Below are 20,208 nucleotides of genomic sequence, written 5' to 3' on the forward strand. Positions count from 1 at the left end.
AAAAATGGAATTAGATAACAATGCCATATACATCTCAAATCAAATACAACAGAAGATCAAATCAAAGCACAACAAGCACGATCATTAGTCTATAATTAAAATGTAATACTTAAGTAGCAATGAAAAATGCCTACAGAGAGAAAACAATAAGTATCAATACAACTAACACATGTGAAATAAAATGAATAATGGAAATTAAGTATACTTTTCTGCAGATAAGAAAGATTCTACACACTCAGAAAAATGAGCAATAAATACTATCAAAACTTGATTCAGAAATTTCTTACATTTTTTATTTTCTGTTACATAAAAGCTACATGTTTTAATACAGTTTCTCCGTTTAATACTTTAAATTACTATGTTTTGCGCACTAGGAAACTTGCATTGTGTATTTAATTGTTTACTGAGATATGCTTATTTTCCTCTGAAAAGATATTATTTTATTCCAATACCAAATCATCAAAACCAAAAAGGAAAAAAATTCAAAATTGAGCAGACGTTTTCATTTCAAGAAAATGGCCTAGTAAAAAACAATCTGAAAAATAAAAAGAAATGTAATTTAAACTAATTTATCATTATTTTATACTGAAATCAATTTCTTGACTGTTTTATAATAATTTATAATAGTTTGATAAATGCCATAACCTACAACATTTTGAAGGAGAAATAAATGCAAGTTAAGCTTACTCAATCTAACAATTTTTGTATTAAAAAAAAAAAAAAAAAAAAAAAAAAAAAAAAGGAGGTTTGATAAATTTTTATGATGACTATGCTTATCAAAATCAAAACTTTTAAATTATCCTAAATTATATTTTATGATTTACTTTACTTTATACAGAATGAATATTAACATAATAAGACAATTAACTTATCTAAGCTTAATACTGATGTTATATTTAGACAATTTCAAATTAATTTACCAAAGTTTATTAATTTATTTTTTTCTTCCCCAAATATAAAAAAAAAATCATACAAAATACACATAAAGACATCCCTACAGTATTAAGACTTGGAAAGGACACACAGAAAGTTCTTTAAAACAGGTATAATTGAATTAGTTTACAACAAAAGTCAATTGATACAAGGATTTAATAAGAGATAAAATTAAAATATATAACAAGAATTAAAATTAAGAAAGTTCACAAATAATGGAATAACATATGTTTTGTTGCTTTCATCACAGATAACAAAATAGCAAATTCAATCATAAACAAAAAAGTAGCTTCATTTTTTACACTTAAAATGCAGAACTACTGAAGTTTGATGAATGCTAAAACTTCATAATATTTTGAAAGAACACAAGATAGAATACCATGAGCTGCACAAGCAAACAATTATGCAGCCTTTTAGAATTCTGTATAATTTTAATAATGCTCTCATAAAATATGTAAAATCAACAAAAAGTAATATATTAATTTTCCTATTTACAAATATCTACATACTGTTAAAACTCAAACTATTTTAATTTGAAGTGAACTATTCAACTTACTGTGCTAAATTATTTAAAAAAAAAAAAAAAAAAAAAAAGATGCTGTGCATGCAACAAAGCTTTATAAATGGCTGACATTATACTGTCGGTATTTTCAATATGAATTACAAGTCATATACATACCACCTCTGATATATCTCTTAAACACTAAGTATAAAGCAATATCTCACTGAAAAAGGTTTAAAAAGAGTTTATATATATATTATGCAAGTGCAAACATTTTATACAATGAGGATTTTTATAAATGAAAGCAAAGGCACAAGAATTGGATGACAAATGGTTCGCTTATGAAGAAGCTGATTCCTTGATAGTTTTCAGAACAGAATGAGAATCCATATGAAGAGATTCACCCTTACATTCTGGAGGCAGTGGTTGTCGATATATTTGAATACCATCACAAGAAAACTTGTCATAAAATACTGAATTTTTGCATCCAGCCAAACCATTTGTTAAATGCCCATTTGCTGATAGCTTTTCTACAGATTTTCTCATGTTTTGATCAGTTTCGGTGTAAAAAGCAGATTTTCCGGATACAATCACAGGACCTTCATTGCAATAGCTGTTATTTTTTTGTATCATTCTCTGGCCTTCCAACTCATACTCCTGTTCCTTTTGTTTCCGATAACAAGTGGAGCACAAGTAACTAGTAGATGGAGCACTGAACATCTTGCAACCAGGGTTGATACACTGCAGAGTGGCAAGCTTTCCGTTTGGCAGAGAGTTACTTTTAAGTATTTTATCATTTTCATATCTGCTGATTGCTGATGTCAGATAATTCTGGATTAATTTCTTCTGATACTCATGTTTCTTTTCTGTGTTTAAGACAGCTACAACTACTTGCCTAGGATTCAAACTCCCATCTATGGTTGCAGTTCGAGCCATCATGGGCAAGCCACTTAAAGTTCTTTTATTTTTAAGAGTATCTGAATTCCGTTTTAATGTAGAGGACTCACCTTTGAAAGATCCACCTCGCCGAGCCATGCTTCCGATATGTTTCAATTTTTTACTCATACTTCTACCAATGCTACCAAACTGTTTGGCCACAGTTTGCAACTGACGAGCTGCTTTACTCTTACCACTTTTACCCCCTGTACATGATATACCTTCATCAGGAGAGCTGTCATCTGACTCATATGGATCATAATACTTTGCCTCAGCTAAATGACCATTAACTTCTTTAGAAGTGTTTTCCACTGGCTCAGATATTTGATATGATACTTCAATGTTTCTTATATCTAGATACTCATTTAACAGGATAAGTTTTTCTTTGTCAGTTAAAGTTAACCTGGCAATTACCCATGAATCATTTTCATCTTGTCCCCATCTCACTTCTGGACCAGGATCAACAGCAAATTGTAATGGAAGCAGCTTATTATCTGGGTCTGTGACTGGAATTGCAGCTAAAATTACAAAAGCAAACTATACAACTGAAGGAGATTTTTTAGAAATTATTTATTTAATAATTTGAAAACACAAGCTTATAATTATTGGTAACTCTTAAAATATGATTAAACTGGCAAACTTGAAAAATATATTTTTACTCAACATACAATCAAAGAGCAAAAATCCATACTACTTGGGATTTAAGATCATACATGAAAAATTTATAAATTTAGACATCCTCCTCTCACAAAAAAGGGATGAATGAACAGAAAAATGAATTAAAAACAAAAAGCACATAAAATAAATTAACTTCTCTGCTATTTTATAGAGGAATACATACTAATATACTGTAATTTTATGTAAAAACATAATAGTTTATTTAGGACTTGCCCCCTTGATACAAAAAAGTACTATTTTTTAACTCTAGCTGTTATAGAAGTTTAAAATTCCAGAACTCCACAGAGAATAGGGCAGTAGTCATTGTCAAATATTATTGCTGGTGCAAAATACAGGTGGGAATAATATTGGCAACCTGAATAATACATTCAAGACATACTGCTGCTTGATAATACTGGGTATGCCAAGGTAAAGTGAACCCAAAACAAACAAGGTCTATCATGACCAGTTTGATTTAACATAGGCCACCCTATATTATCATGATTTGAACAAAGTCTTTTACCATAGATAACTGATTTTTCAGAAAGAATTTAGCAAATTCTTCAGCTTTCGCAGTCATTAAATTGTAAACTCTATCCCAGTTCTCTTGTCAAAATCCCACAGGAAAAAAAAAAAAAAAAAAAAAAAAAAAAAATTTTTTTTTTTTTTAGACCAAAACATGTCATGTTACAATATTTGATGCAATTATCAGTAAAAGTTTCAGAACTTTAACATACTTGTGTATATTTTAGCTGCTGCCTCAATAATAGACGATTACCAAAATTCTAGTTTTGTTTGGTTAAAACAGCATAGAATTAATTTTCAGTTATACACATAAAGTTTAATTACTTAGGGCAAAATTATATTTACTTAGTAACAATTACAAAAGTGATAATCAATAAAATATAGTAGCACGCTTCAATATTAATGAGAAAAACCCACCATCAATAATTTTCAAATGTAGCCAAAAATCTATAAAGTATTTCACTGTTACCAACTGAAAGACTGTCTGGAATTCTGATACCATCTGGACAAGTAATTATGCTAAAAGTATAATTTTTTCATGAATATGAACACTTTTAAAAATTAAGAACTGCATACTGCAATTTGATTTTTAAAGTAATATTGATAAATAAATATACTTTCTAAACTTCAGCCATTAAATTTGTGCAACTTAGACAAAATACATTTTTCTCATTTTAAGGCAATTTTTCTATAGATCACAATATGTAGCGCAATGTTATTAAGTCCTTTGTAAATGTGTATTTGCATTAAAAATGCAATTAATTTTTTTTTTCTCTTCTTACTTATACTCTTGCCCCTACTACAAATTAACATGTTAAGCAAAGTATACGAAAACCTAAAACAAAACAGCCTTGGAATTTGGTAACTTTAGCTAGATTCAATTAATGACTGAAACACAGATAATGACAAAATAATTTCAACTATTCTTAAGTTAAACTTTATTGTGTGTGTGTATATATATATAGTATATATCATTAATTAAAAACATTATGAACATTTTAATTAACAATGTTTATGAAGAAGTTATACCATGAATAGAATTACATTATTTAAGAAAAAATAATCGGAAGCAATATACTAGCAATAAAATATCACCTTTAAAATAACAATATTATTCATAATATACCCAATTATGTAACTAATAGAAATGCACAATGAACCCTTATTGAGTAGAACATATTTAAACCAAACAGAATTTATAAATAAGCTGACATAACAGTTTTCCAGAATGTATTATAACTGACAAAAATGGCTAAAGTAAGATATTGATGAAGGATGCATTACCCGTATGGTTGGATTACATTTTCAAATAGTTTTTTCAATCTCTGTAAATCCTAGGATTCTTGCCATATCAAGTCTAGCTTGACATATCATCAATGCCTACAAAGGGTTTTTACACATTTCTGCACATGGAAATTAAGGACTTTTAAGGACCGTTAATGAAAAACTTAAGGACCCATCAACAAATGGGAACTGAATAAATTCAATTAAAAATATTAGCTATGCCTGAACTTCACTTTTATAACACCATCCTAAGAATAAAATAGATCCACAAGAAGAATGTATTATTACTAAACAAAATTATAAAACAAATTTGAGAATAAAATCAATTTTATAAAAGTAGTTATCAAGTAGCATTAACTATTTTACACTTAAAATAGTTGGACATATTTGAAAGAAGATTAGTGACATTTTATTTTTGTTTTACCAACAATTAGCTTTATACTGATTTTTACTTTTATGTCTCATTTTGTCACATACTTGCTCAGTTAGAAGGTAGATTTTTATGTCAAACGGCATAAGTTAAAATGAGAAGTAAAATCATAATCAGCATGATTCGTAATAGAAGACTAGCTGTTGCCACCTCTGCTGCTTGCCTAGAGAGAGACCTGCTAATCAGAACAAACCTGAATGCCTGATATAGGCACAGTTAGCAAGTTTTGAAAGTTAGCTGTGTTCTGCCTTCTGACGCAATTAGTATCACAGCTTTGTGTAAAGTTCTTGGGGTTGTAACCCAGTTAATATATTTTAAGGTTCCAATAACCCACTAAAACACCAGATATGATAAGTTCTTTTCTGTTATTTTAAGTTTCACTAGATGCAAAGAATAAGTTTTACACTATGTTGCTGTATCTTGTGATCATGGTAAGGATTAATGAAAGCCAATAACTCACTTTAATATGCAGAGATAACTTTTAAAGTGACCAGTTAATTGCAAACAATTAAATTAGCTAGTTAGATATCCTTAGTCATTATAGATTTACATGGCCACTACTAAATTTTTTTTTTAAATATCATATCAATATCTTGTTAAAAAAGCACTCATAAAATCAAAATCTATTAACATTTACAGTTTAAAATACATGAAATGTTCTACATTAATTCTTAAACGATATTAGTATGACTACACATTAAATCTACACAACATTTACATTTCATAGCAACAGTACTCAACAAAATATTTATGTATCTTTTTAATTTGAAGACTTTCCAGACCATTCTGACTAATTTATCTCAATTTCCTTTTCTTTAAGCATCTATTCTAACGATTAGGAATTTGTTTCAAGATGAAAAACAATATTCCCACTAGTTTCCGCATGTTTTTATCTTCTAACTTCTCAATCTCTTGACTATGTACCTATGAGGTTTTGATCTGATAAAAGTTAAATATTCCAAAACCACTGACAGTCATGAAGCAAATTATTGCTATGTCTGAAAGTAACTACAAAGTCAGATAAAGGTTTAAATAAATCTCTTATTTAAAAAGAACTTAGAGCATAAAGGCATGTTCTTTGTGCTAGAAATATCAACTAGGGGGACTAGTAGTCAAAGACTACACAATTTAATTTTAATCTAAGCTGGCTCTGTAATACTCATAATAAACTCGCAACTCATCATAACAAATTCAAATATCGGCAGCGATAATGCAAAGGTGAGTTATAAAAAATTATCAGAGTCGGTAGGAACTAACGCAGAGTGCAACTGGAGGCCAGAAACAAATTCTGTCTTACAACATCAAAACCTTAGTTTAAAATCTATCTAAGTGATTTGCATTCTGGTGAGGAAATGGAAAATTATAGTAAAGGCTAAAATTATAAACAACTGCTTAATTTACCCACCATTTATATTAGAAATAGGGATAAATTATAATTCATGAACTTATTCACCAATTCAAAAAATAATTATATTTGTGAATGAATTGCCAAAAATATTTCTCCAAAATGCTAATTCAGATTCAAAATGGCAGTCATAAAAAACAGACAGAAATTTCAGATGATTAAAGTTAAGAACCTTCTGCTGATTTTGGCCGAAATTAAGAACCTTTAAAGACCAAAAATTAATTCCACAAAACCTAAGGACTTTTAAGGACCATACGAACCCCGACAACAGCAAAGAGAAAACAAAGAATGTTATGCACAGAAGATGGGATACAGACTACACAGGTTGGTTCATGATATAGCTTTTAGGAGCCATCACTGAACCAGAATACTTGGTTGAATGCATAATTCAATGCCATGCATTTATCTAGTAACTCAAGCACTGAACACTTGATAATTCAAAATAATTAGCTTGTTTTAGTGAGCTGCATTTTTAGCTGGGTAAATGGGATGATTTGTGTGCAGAGAAAAATCTGTGATCCCACATATCAATAGGAGATTCTGAAATGATATAGGATTTGTTTAAATGACATTCAGTAAGGCCCCTAGTATGTCTTTAAACAATGTTGACAGATGAATGTTACATGCATATCCTTTACGATGATGTATAATCTTTCATACCCTGTGTTTATTCTGAGGCATTTGGTCTTTTCTATAAGAAATGTGAAACTAGGCTAAAGAGTATCAGAGAAACATTCATCTGAGGAAGTCTTACCATGGTTATCTGAAACACCAGATCTCAGTGTTATCAGACATATCTAGGATGACATGTAAACTGCTATGGAACACTGAATTCCTTGGACAGACAAGAACCTTTGGACAGAACAAGTAGATCAAGAGAATTTTAAGTACCAATATTCTGCACAGATATTATGATTACTAACATCAGTCTCTTATCATCTGAGATTTAAATCTGAGACTATCAGCATGATAGTAGCTTCTGTGAACAATCATACTGGTTATGAACAGTACAAAGTCTGAGATCCGGATGTCCAATATTCAGAATGATCTAAAATCCGGTCCTCAAAGCCACTTTCAACACTTTTTTAAGCTTTTTTTTTGGGGGGGGGTACGTTTTACACTTGTGCATTTGATTTTTCCCTCATAATAAAACATGGGGAGAGTTCCAATTCTTAATTTCACTTCGACACTAAATAAAATACCTCGTTATTGAAGACACAATCATTTTAGTATAAATTTGTGTGATCAGTAAATTGACTCCGTAGCTGCGAATTTGATTGGCATATGTATCAAACGAAAACAATCTACTTAGGAACATTGTTGATCTGACGTCGACCTGGCGAATCATTATTTATTATACTTTCGTTTCATCACCGCATGTTGATCAAAACATGACAACTTGAGTAATGACTCATGTAGCGATGCCTATACAATTTTTTTATGTTAGTAATTGAATAATAAAGAAGAATGATAACCTTTTATTCTGACATTACACTTGGCGGTGATTACAGATTTAAGTTAAATGCGCTAAGAAATTGTGTCGAGGAAAAATTGTTTTTAAATTTCTCTTGCTATGCTAAAAGTAGATTTTGTCAATGATATTCATAGGCTAAAAGATTACATTTAGTGCTATTTGAATTAAGGATTTCTCTTTCACATAAACCCAGAAATGGCGCCAGAGCTCGTATGGCCGCACCTAGTGGCAGAATTTGGGGAAGACAAGATTTTGGGAATTTAGAGAAGCACCGAGCAACAAAATTAAAGGATGAAAATATTTTTAGAATTTAGGGAAAGCACTGGGATCCACAATTTAGAACTTAAGGATGCTCTTAAGGATGTTAGCAGAATTCATTAACCCGCAGAGACTGCATCAGACGGTAAGATATCTAGCACCGGCACTAGATAAGCCTTAATTATATGTGGGAATTTATTTATTCAGGATCCAGATAAGCCTTAAGCATGAGCAAGAAATGGACTTAAATATAATAAATAACTCAATTCATACTTATCTCCGTGCATGATAGAAGCAAGACAAAATTTAGCAAAACAACTCGTCTTTCGTTCCTAATCTCATGATAGCTGATACTGCAATTGCTGAACAATTCAGACTTGTCTCCATGCATGATAGAAGCAAGACAAAATTTAGCAAAACAACTCGTCTTTCATTCCTAATCTCATGATAGCTTATACTGCAACTGCTGAACTATTTGCAGATGAATTTATTGAACTCAGTAATAGTGAAAAGTTATCTCAACATACTTACAATGCTGATGAAACTTGTCTTTTTTGGCAATACGTATTCTACAGAAAACTCTCCCGAAAAGGCTCCAACTGGTATCAAAGATTCCAAAGCGAGACTATCAATTTTAGAATGCGCAAATGCTACAGGAATGCATAAGTGTAAACATTTCATAATCAGAAAAAATACACGACCTCGAGCATTTGAAGGCATAAAGATTTTCTCCGTTATATGTATATCGTGTAAATAAAACAGTATGGATGACACAAGTGTTAATGAATGATTGGTTTTAAAATTATTTCATACCCGAGGCTTGGTAACATTTGATTTAGATAGTTCACCTGATGATGCAAAAGTTATCCTAATTGTAGAAAACTGTATGGCTCATACTTTACTTAAAGTTTTAATGAAAGATAATGTATTCGTATTATTCTTTCCTTCAAATTGTACATCCATCAATCAGCCTATACCTATCGGAATAGTGCACGAGCTGAAATGCAAATATAAAGCAGAATTTTTAATGCCCATGCTAAATTTCTTAAATAATGGCTACACTACACTATTCAAGAATTTTTGAAATATTTTAGCATAAAATCTGCTACGTGGAACCTTGCAAGATCGTGGGAGGATGTGTCTACGGCCAGCTACCATATTTCACGGTGAGGTTGATGAAGTTGATAGCCACGAATTTGAAGGTTTTTGGATATCACAAACCAAAGGTGAATTTTCCAAATAATGGATTTTGTAAAGAAATTTGGAGAAATGGTAATAAATAAAGATGATATAACAGAAGTTTTTCCTTGTGATGACTATGCCCCGATCATCAATCAATTAACGGATGACAAAATCTGTTCTAAATCTGGAAAATACTACTACCGATAGTGAAGAAAGTGACAGAAAGTTTATTGAAAAATGGAAAAATTTCAATTGCCAAGTTAGTCTGAATTTTCAACACAGCAATTACAGAACTTGAACAATGGAACTTTGTAACTGAACAAAAAATAATTTATCTATACAATTAAAGAGAAAGTATTAGCATAAAAAATGAAGCAACTTAAACGACTTACATTTAATTAACAAATAAACACAATTAAGAAATCAATATTAAGGGTTTTTTTGTAAATATTGAAAACCTTTAGTTTATAAACGCTTTATAATCACTTATATTGCTCACATCACATAATCATGTGTTCATAAACCACAATTTCATATTTTTAATTTTATAATTTCCACATGCCATCTTAGTAGATTTAAAATGATGATCTAATATCCAGAAAAATCCCAAATCTGGGATTGCCAAAAGTCCCGACGAGCCCTGATCTTGGACTTTGTACTGTAGTATGTATAAGAACAGCTATTGTGAATTAACTACAAACCTTTTGGTTCTGATGATAAATCTTTACATTCCTCATCCATTGGTACAAGAGCAGAAAAATGGGCAGAGTCATAGGTGAGGCACAAAGGTGAACGATGACATTCTGCTGGTGGGCATTCAAGGGGCAAATAAATTCCCCCAAATGGTATAGGAGCAAATGGCTCTCCAGTGACATCTTTTAGAACAGTGTCAGCAATCACAATTATAGCTCGCTTCAGGACATGAGCTAATACTAAGACATGTAGCTCTTCCAAACTTTCATAAACATCAGACTGGCAGTCACTGCTTTGTGTTGTTCCACTAAGAAAAATAGAAAACATAATGATCAATTCCTTGAATAAATTAAATAATGCAGTCATGAAAATACCTATTCACAGGGTATTTTCATGAATTGGTTCACAGTCATAAACTTATATCCCTCCATGCATATTTCTCTTGTCCAAGTTTTTTTTAGCATATGATCAACTTCTGCATTATGAAAGCACTATATGGGATATGGTTGGATGCCAAAGTACATTGTACAAGTGAAAAGAATAACAATGAAGATAATAACTGTAACTGTTTTTATTCTTTCTTTTAAATACAGGCTGCAGAAAACATAGAATATCAATTCTTTTGCAGCTTTTAATCAACTAAGTTCTTCTTTTAAACTTTTCCTTCTTTATTTTCAAAAGTATAAATTGGTTTAAAAAAATGGGAGGGAATAAGTGAATAAATATAATAATTAAAATAAACAATCTCATAAATATAAATTTTAAGCAAAATGCAATATATCTTATTTGCAGATTACAGTTCAGACTAGATACTGTGTATCCTTTAGTGGGTAATTATTTCACAACACTCTTTTAAACTACATGCTACTTTTATTATTATACATACAAAATATATAATCACTCGCATGCACACTTATATCTACAGCTACTCGCATTCCAGTCCTTTTCTTATTACTGTGCATGCTTTGATGCTTCGTACTGTGCCAGCTTTAAGTCTGATTATGATATACAGTATAAAGTTTTTAATCCGAACGTCCATAATCCGGAATGATCTATAATCTGGACCTCAAAGCTACAAACTTTCTGTGCAAGCGGCATAATACGTTTGCGCATGCGTGTTTAATGTATAACGGACGGTATAAGTTAGGCTAATATTATCTAATTATCTATTTTAGTTAATGTTGCAGACTGCGTTGTTCCTTAATCTTCTAATTGGATCCGGCTTATTATTTGCAGACTGTTTGAGCAATTTTATAAAAAGTAAACGTGAACTTTCGATTATGTCAAAAAGAGTTTCCAATTCGGAAGCTGCCAAAGGATCTACAAAGTGAAAGCATGTTTCGATGTCCATTAAACAAAAAGTGGAATTGCTGGAAAAAATAGATAAAGGCACGAAGAAAGTGACAGAGAGGTGATTTGTTTTTCTAACCATTCCGGAATCTGTTTATCAATTTCACGCTGCTCTGCCGGGGGGGGGGGTTGCAGTGCGCAATGAACTAGAAGTTGATCTGTCAGCACTACCCTTATCTTCAGGGCAGATGTTTTTATTTTATTCAGCTTATAATTCCTTATTAAATGTAGTGTTTCATCTCGATGTACTCCGATATGATTTAAATCAATTTCCTCGTCATTATAAATATTACGAATACATATCAAATAGTTTTCTGGTTGCAATTTTCTAATTTTGACTATGCATAATGTATGCTTTATGCATGCGCGCATTGAAAGAAATGTTTAATAAAATAAGCAAATAAATATAAAGTTTTTTTTTTTTTTTTTTTTTTTTTGTAAATTTCGATACCCTTTAGATCATAATTGCTCTTTATTTCATAAATTACGGTTTCATATTTTTAATTGTATAATTTCTGCATGCCATCTTACCAGATTAAAATTGATGATCTTTAATCCGGAAAAATCCCTAATCCGGAATCGCTGAAGTCCATACGAGTCCGGATTAAAGACTTTGTACTGTACCACATCGTTAGTTCTCAATATACCACATCCCTCCCTCTTTATTATAACTGCAGTCTATAAGGGAGACGCCGAATTCTATTGGACCAATGCAAAGGTTGTGGCCCTGTTGGTTTCTTTGGTAACTTAGTTGTATCAGCAGCAGGTCTGGTGGACGGAACATCTCCTACAACCTTAGGCTCGGAGGACGACACAGACTCATCTGCCTGGTAGCTATTATCTTTGGATGTTCTGAAACTCCACTCTTATGAGGCTCTTTGGAAATCACGAGAACTGGAGGTGGACGTATGAATCCCTCATCTGTTACAGTTCCTCCATCACGCATCTGATTGATATGTTGTCACAATAGCTGACCATCTACATTTATGGTGTAATGAAGCTGCCCATCCTTGGATTGGATGGTTCAAAATCTCCATCATCTATCACCTTGGTGATAATTTCTTACTGCCACTCTATCTCCTACTCTAAATCCTCGGTCTGCAAACTCTTAGGTTCCTTTTCGAATTTTGTCTTCCACCCTCCTTTTGAGGTCTGGTCTCTATAAATCTATTTCTTGTTTGAATTTCCCTCGTCAGCACTAGCATTGCAGGGCTCTGTAGAGTAGTTAAATTTGGAGCTTTCCTATATTGCATCAAAAATGTACGAGTTTTTGTTTCAAAGTTCCTCGATAATTTTGCATTGTTCTTAAAGATTGTTTTACTGTAAACACATACCGTTGAGCCTGCCCATTACTGGATGGTTTAAATGGTGCTGTAGTTTTGGGTTTGAGTCCGTTACTCTGTAGAATTATCTTAAACTCATGTGAAGTGAATTATGGCCCATTATAACTCACTAACAGTATTGGTAATCCGAATCATGCAAAAAAGTCCCGTAAACATTCTACCGTTTTGAAAGTCGAGCTTGATTTCAATGGACAGGCTTCTAGCCATTTTGAGTGAGCATTGACCATTATCAAAAACATCTGCTCAAAAATAGGTCCTGCATAATCAATGTGAATATGTTCCTTTGGAGCGCTTGGGTACTCCCAGTGATGAATTTTTACCCTAGGAGGATCTCTTTTATGTTTTACACATTCAGAACAGTTTTTGGAAGTATTTTTGATATCTTTATGTATACCATTCCAAAATACGTAAGATCTAGCAATTGCTTTCCTCTTTACAGTCCCTAAGTGTCTCTTTCAAAACATTATCACAGTATTGTTTTGGAATACAAATGCGTTGACCATACATTATACAGCTATTTTGGAGACTGTACTCCATCTCCCTTCCTTTCAATTCACTGGCACTTTGAAGTAACCGTAGCAGAGGACTGAGTTCTGCATCAATTTCAGTTTCTTTAGCCAAATCTCTGGTCGTGATTAGAAGAGTTTGCTGTAACTGAAAAATAGTTACATCATACTGAACACACAGTTGCTCTCAGTTCGTCGGCAATGCTGAGAAAAAGTCAGCATTACCATACTCGTTTGTTTTTCGGTAAATAATATTGAATTGGAATGACTGTAAAGCCAAAGCGTAATGTAGAAGTCTTGTTCCTGCCAAAACTGGCATGCCTGTCTTTGAGCCAAAAATTTATTTTAAGAGGTTTATGATCTGTAATTAATGTAAATTTCCTGCCTTTTAAGTACAAAAAAAAATTTTTTTTATTCCCCAAATGATTGACAAAGCTTCTATATCGGTTTGAGAATATTTTTTTCTCCGTTTCAGTCAGTGTTCTTGAAGCATATGCAATTGGCCTTTCTGTTTCATCAGGAAGTTTGTGAGAAAATACAGCACCTAACCCTACTGGCGAGGCATCAGGCATTTATTTTAAGAGGTTTATGATCTGTAATTAATGTAAATTTCCTGCCTTTTAAGTACAAAAAAAAATTTTTTTTATTCCCCAAATGATTGACAAAGCTTCTATATCGGTTTGAGAATATTTTTTTCTCCGTTTCAGTCAGTGTTCTTGAAGCATATGCAATTGGCCTTTCTGTTTCATCAGGAAGTTTGTGAGAAAATACAGCACCTAACCCTACTGGCGAGGCATCAGTTGCCAATGTTAAGGGCAATTTTATATCATAATGCATCAAAACTTTTTGTGAACACAATTCTTTTTAATGTTTAGGAAAGCCTCCTGACAATCCTTCGTCCAAACCCATTTTGAGTTTTTCTTAGTTAACTGATATAAAGGATTTGCGATTGTCGCTAATTTAGGGCAAAATTTTCCATAAAAATTAACCAATCCCAAAAAGCTTTGAATTTCAAAGACATTTCTGGGTCTTGGGGCTTTTCCAGTCACTGATATTTTTTCACCAGTTTTATGTAAACCATTAGCATTAATTTTATGACCTAAAAATTGTATCTCATCTTGAAAAAATTTACTTTTCTCTAAATTTAATTTCAGTCCGTGAGTTTGACATTTCTCAAAGAAAAATTTTAAAGTATTTAAATGTGCCTCATCATCCGTCCCTGTTACCTGCACATCATCCATGAAGACTTTACACTCTTCTATTCCGTGGAATAGTCCGTCTACGTAACATTGCCAGATTGCTGGCACTGCATTTAGCCCGAACATTAATCTCTTACACTTTTATAATCCTTTCTGTGTGTTTATAGTAAGCAATTTTTGAGTCTCGTCTCCAGGTGTACTTTCATTTGTAAATAAGCATGCTTAAAATCAATTTTTGAAAAATGCTTTCCCCCGCTCAAACATGAAAATATTTCCTCTACAGTCAGCAAAGGGTGTTGATGCGTAACAATATTTGGGTTTACAGGGTTCGTACACATTTTTGTACATGGAAATTAAGTACTTTTAAGGACCATTAATGAAAAAAATTAAGGAAATAAGCAAATGGAAATTGAATAAATTCAATTAAAAATATTATCTATGCTGAACTTCTCTTTTGTAACACCATCCTAAAAATAAAATAGATCCATAAGTAGGATGCATTATTATTAAACATAATTATCAATAAGTTTGAGAATAAAATAAAGTTTATGAAATTTATCCAGTAGCATTAAACATTTTACACTCATAATAATTGGACATATTTGAAAGAAGATAAATGACATTTTTATTTAGGTTTTACTAACAGTTAGGTTAGAATTTTTTTTTTTTTTTTTTTTTTTTTTTTTTTTATTTATTTATTTATTTTTTTTTTATGTCTCATTTTGTCACATACTTGCTCAATCTATGAATTTAGTAAATAGTAAGTAGATTTTATGTCAAGTGGCACAGGTTAAAGTGAGAAGTAAAATCACAATCAGCATGATTCAAAACAAAAGACTGACTGTTGTCGCTGCTCCTGCTTGCCTAAAGAGAGACCTAATGATCACAACAAACCTGAAAGGCCTGATGTAAGCACGGTTCGCAATTTTGAAAATTAGCTGAGCTCTGTCTGATGCAGTTATTGTTGTAGCTTCTTGTAGAGTGCCAGGTGCTGTAACTCAGTTAATATAGTTTAAGGTCCTAATAATCCACTAAAGCACCAGAGGTGACAAGTTGTTTTGTATTATTTTAAGTCTCACTAGATGCGAAGAATAGGTTTTACATGAATTTTTACATTTTTGTGTTTTATCTTGTGACCACGATAAGGGTTAATGAAAGGCAATAACTCGCTTTAAAATGCAGAGATAATCTTTCAAGGTAACCAGTTAGTTATAAGTAATTAAATTAAGTATTAGATAACCTTAGTCATTATGGATTTAAATGGCCACTATTAAATTTAATTTATTTTTTAACAATAATTGTTAAAAAATAAATAAAATTTAATGTAATTCAGTTTCTTTCTTCCATGTTTTCTTTTCATTTTAGAATTTTTGGATTTAATTAAAGATTTCTGTTATTCTAAAAACACTAAATGCATTTAGAATGTATAGAGAAAGCTGCTAATTTTATTCCTTTAGTAATATGAACATTCAGAAGAAATATGAAATATATATGGTAAGGTTACAGAGCTGGTGTGGTAGAATTTTTTTAATTTAGTCACACATTGAGCGACAATATCTAGAAATGTGAAAACTTTTAGAATTTAGAACAGGCATTGAAAGCAGAATTTAGAAAGGCACCAAGCAGCAGAGATTCACAGAGATTGCATCAGGTGGAAAATGTCTAGTGCCATCCCTGTGTATGATGCATTAAGACATATTAGATGAATCGTTTAAATTGTCAGTTTTCAATTTCTTTAATAATAAAAAAAATATTTTCTACAGTGGTACCTTGATATACGAGTGCTTTGAGATACAAGCCACCGAGTGAGCGATAATTTGCTTTGAGATAGAGCAAGATTTGCACACGACTACAACATGTGCACGCATGTTGGGTGTCATGAGCAGCGTCTAACAGCTACTCCCACCTCAGACTAGACTTGTTTCTCTGGGAAAATCCATGGATCTGGAGGTGGATGAGAGAGATGTGAAAGAACTCATCGAGGAACAGTCTCAGGAGCTGACAACCGAGGAGTTACACGATCTACATTCACAGCAGCATACGGTGGTTCAGCGAAAAATTAGTTTTGAAGAGGAGCCAGAAATGGAGGAGGTTATCCCTACAAGAGATATAATGATATAGCCAGAAATGGAGGAGGTTATCCCTACATGAGATATAATATAATGAAGATCTTGGGAATGTGGGAGAAAGTTGTAGAGTTTGTGGATAAAAATCACCCCGAAAAAGTTGCAACTGGTCGTGCATTGGAGTTGTTCGACGAAACTCATTTCTGCAATTCAAGTTGAGCCTCATAATTTTTTACCTCTCTTAATTTTCTGTCAAAAATTTCCTTATGTTGTTCTAATAATTTATTTAAACTACTCTTTTGAGAAACAGAAATTGACTTTATTGAGGACCAATCTAAATTTATCTTTGAAAGCCATTTCTTGACCAAATATTGTATCCAGGTTTTCTTTAACAATGTAAAGATTTAAGTTTTTATTTTGACCTCTATATTCTACCTTAACTGTACTAAATCCTAAAGGTATCAGTTTTTCTCCACTGTATATTTTAAATACCAGACTTGTACTTTTAATTCTCTTTTCCTAAATTTGCCAGAAATTTTTTAAACTCATTACTGATACTGCATCTCCTGTATCTAGTTCTATAGCTACCGGTTTTCTTTCTATGTTCACTTGTATCATTATGGGCGGTTTCCTATTTTTCACCTTACTGGAATGTATGCTGTTAATAGGAACTGTATTTTCATTTCCTACATCTAACTGTTTTTTTTTTTTTTTTTTCACTTTCATTTATTCAGTGTTTTTAGTGTTGTAGCATGCCCTTTCAATGTGCCTCATTTTATTACAAAATCTGCAGATACTTGTCTTAAATTTACAAGAATTTTTATCGTGGCCAGTCCCCATACATCGTGAACACAATTTGCCTTTAGCACTCTTAGCTGCAAAGTTTTGTTTTTCAAACTTGGAGTGATTGACTTAGATTTACCTTTATTCCTGGCACTAAATTCCTTAATTTCTATTGTTTTCCCAATTATTTCATTTGCACCTTTTAACAGTTTTTCCATTGCCAAAGCTATTTTTAAAGTGTCATCTAAACTGATATTATCCTGCTAAAAAATTCTATCCAGAATAGCTCTATCTTTAAGCCTACCTACAAACACATCCCGCAACATCGTATTTAACATGTTCTGATAGTAAGCACATGGTATGGCAAGTGACCTTAATTCTGCCATATACATACTAATTGCTCCCCCCTCGTGCTGTTTTTGATTTAAAAATATATGTCTGCTAGGAATTATAAGTGGCTTAGGATTTAAATGATTTTTTAATGTTGTTTTTAACACATCATAATCTTTATTGAAAGGGTTATCTCAGGAACCAGCAAGTTTTTTTAAATTTTTTTACGTTTACTATACATTTTTCTGCACAAACTAGAAATCAATACTTTCCCATGCTTGTCCTGTGGAACATTTTGCATATCTAAATAACTTTCGAATCTTTCCAAACAGAAATCAAACTGCTTTTCGTGTTCATTATATTTTTCAAACTCAACTGAAAGTTTAGAAGTGTCCATTTGTGGAGTAATAACTGAAGTAAGTCTCTCCATTACAGCTCTATTCTGCACTATTAACTCAGTTACAAGCTGCTGCATGATCTTCCAAAAGAAAAATGATTATAAAAGCTTTACCTTGAGCAGTCTTCGGGGAATCCCCTAATCCTTATTTGCATTGCATTAGGCACATTTTTTTAAAAATCCCACATCCATCATCGCCAGCTACCGTGTATCCTTTAGAGGGTAATTGTTTCACAAGACACACTCTTTTAAACTACATGCTACTTTTATTACATATAAAAATATATATCATCACTTGCATACACACTTATATCTACAGCTACTCGCATTCCAGTCCTTTTCTTACTACTGCACGTGCTTCAATGCTTGGTGCTGTGCCAGCTTTAAGTCCGATTATGATATACCCCATCGATAGTTCTCGATATACCACACTAGACATTAACTGAGAACAGCTATTTTTGAATTATGGATTATTAAAAAAAAACTGCAGCGATGAAAACCATCTAAAAAAATGCAATTTTATGAGGGGGGTGTTACAGGGAACCACTCAGCACACACCGAAGAAATTCCATGCAATCACACGCATATAATCATACATAAAAATAAATAAACATACATATAGTGATTAAATGTAAAGCAGGGACTAAAATATGTAGAATTTTGCTATGGAATTCATGTGTGGAGAAGGTGCACTGAACCGATACGAGGTTTGTTGAGCTGTAGATATAAGCCAATAGGTAGCTTATACCTACAGCTCAACAAACCCTGTATCGGTTCAGTGTACCTTCTCGACACAATAGATACAAATGTAGATAAAAGCATTCTGGGAGTATAAGTCATTTGGTATGTATACTACACTAAAATGGAACTCATCGACATGTATTTTATCCATGCAGCAGTAGAGAGCAGATATTCAAAGGAGATAATAATAACAATTCCTGAGTAGTTCCTTTGAGCACTGTTCCATTTTTGTCAGCAGCCACATATATAAAATACATGCCAGTGTTTATCTATGGAAATATCTAGTTCTGACGCATGACATTTGAAATTTGCACAGGTGATGGCATACACAGCAGAATGTTTTTACCTACTGCTCAAAAGTTCCTTACAATACTTCAATGAGCTATTTTCACACATATGCACACACATTCTATTATGAAATCTGCTTATTTGGATTCCCACTATTGGCTTTCATATTTTTTAATCACCCTGTATATATATACACATATAATATATGTATTTATGCGAACATACTAAATATATATGTACACATATACCGTATATTCTGGCGTATACTGCATACCTGTAATTTCAAACTACAATTTAAAATTTTTAGGTATGTAACACGCATCATTTTTGTTAGGAAGAAACGTGAAAGATACACATGTGATGCTGTTATCTTCTCAAGTCATTAATTCAAAGGTTTTTCACATTCTTTCTAACTAAGGTATACTGAATTGATAACTGATAAGGGGGGGGAATATGTGTGTGGGTGAAATGCTTGAGAGAGTAAATAATTCTGCAAAAAAAAGGGGGGGGTCGTATTCAATGCATATGTACAAGAATGTTAGTCCAGGGTTTCGAGAAAAGGGGGAAATATTTTGAGATATAAATGCACTTCCAACCCGCAAGAATTCACAGAATTAGGAGTCAGATGTTTTCTCTTTCTGTAGTCATTTGAATCCATGATTTTAAAGTGAATATCAAAGGGTTTAGTAAATCACATTTGCTTTAGCTGAAGTACAGTTGATCTTATATACCCTTCAGTAGCAAATACGGCTTCTGCCAAACGAAACAAATATAATGCTGGTTTTAAATGCAAAATCGTTCAATTTGAGAAAGAAAATAAAAGTCGTGCTGCAGAAAGGATGTGTAGTACTGGTGAGAGCATATGTGAATGGAAGAAAAATGAAATCACAATAAATAATATGCCAAAGAACAGATAAGCTTTTTGG

General features: G+C 32.1%; 1 protein-coding gene across 3 annotated transcripts in view; it reads right to left on the minus strand.

Annotated features, from left to right (window-relative positions):
• Positions 1-759: 759 nt before the first annotated feature.
• Positions 760-20,208, minus strand: part of LOC118196964 (OTU domain-containing protein 7B-like) — a 90,388-nt gene continuing 70,939 nt past the window's right edge. For all 3 annotated transcript variants that reach the window (XM_085810480.1, XM_085810481.1, XM_035368437.2), the window contains 2 exons: positions 10,288-10,586; positions 760-2,889 (listed from right to left, as the gene is read on the minus strand). In XM_085810480.1, the coding sequence (XP_085666606.1) occupies positions 1,775-2,889; positions 10,288-10,586 (1,414 nt within the window). In that variant the 3' untranslated portion in view covers positions 760-1,774. The remainder of the gene's footprint in view (positions 2,890-10,287; positions 10,587-20,208) is intronic.

This window comes from Stegodyphus dumicola, chromosome 2 (genome assembly GCF_044657685.1).
Source record: "Stegodyphus dumicola isolate Sdum_Otavi_A_Nest chromosome 2, ASM4465768v1".
Taxonomy (NCBI): Eukaryota; Metazoa; Arthropoda; class Arachnida; order Araneae; family Eresidae; genus Stegodyphus; species Stegodyphus dumicola.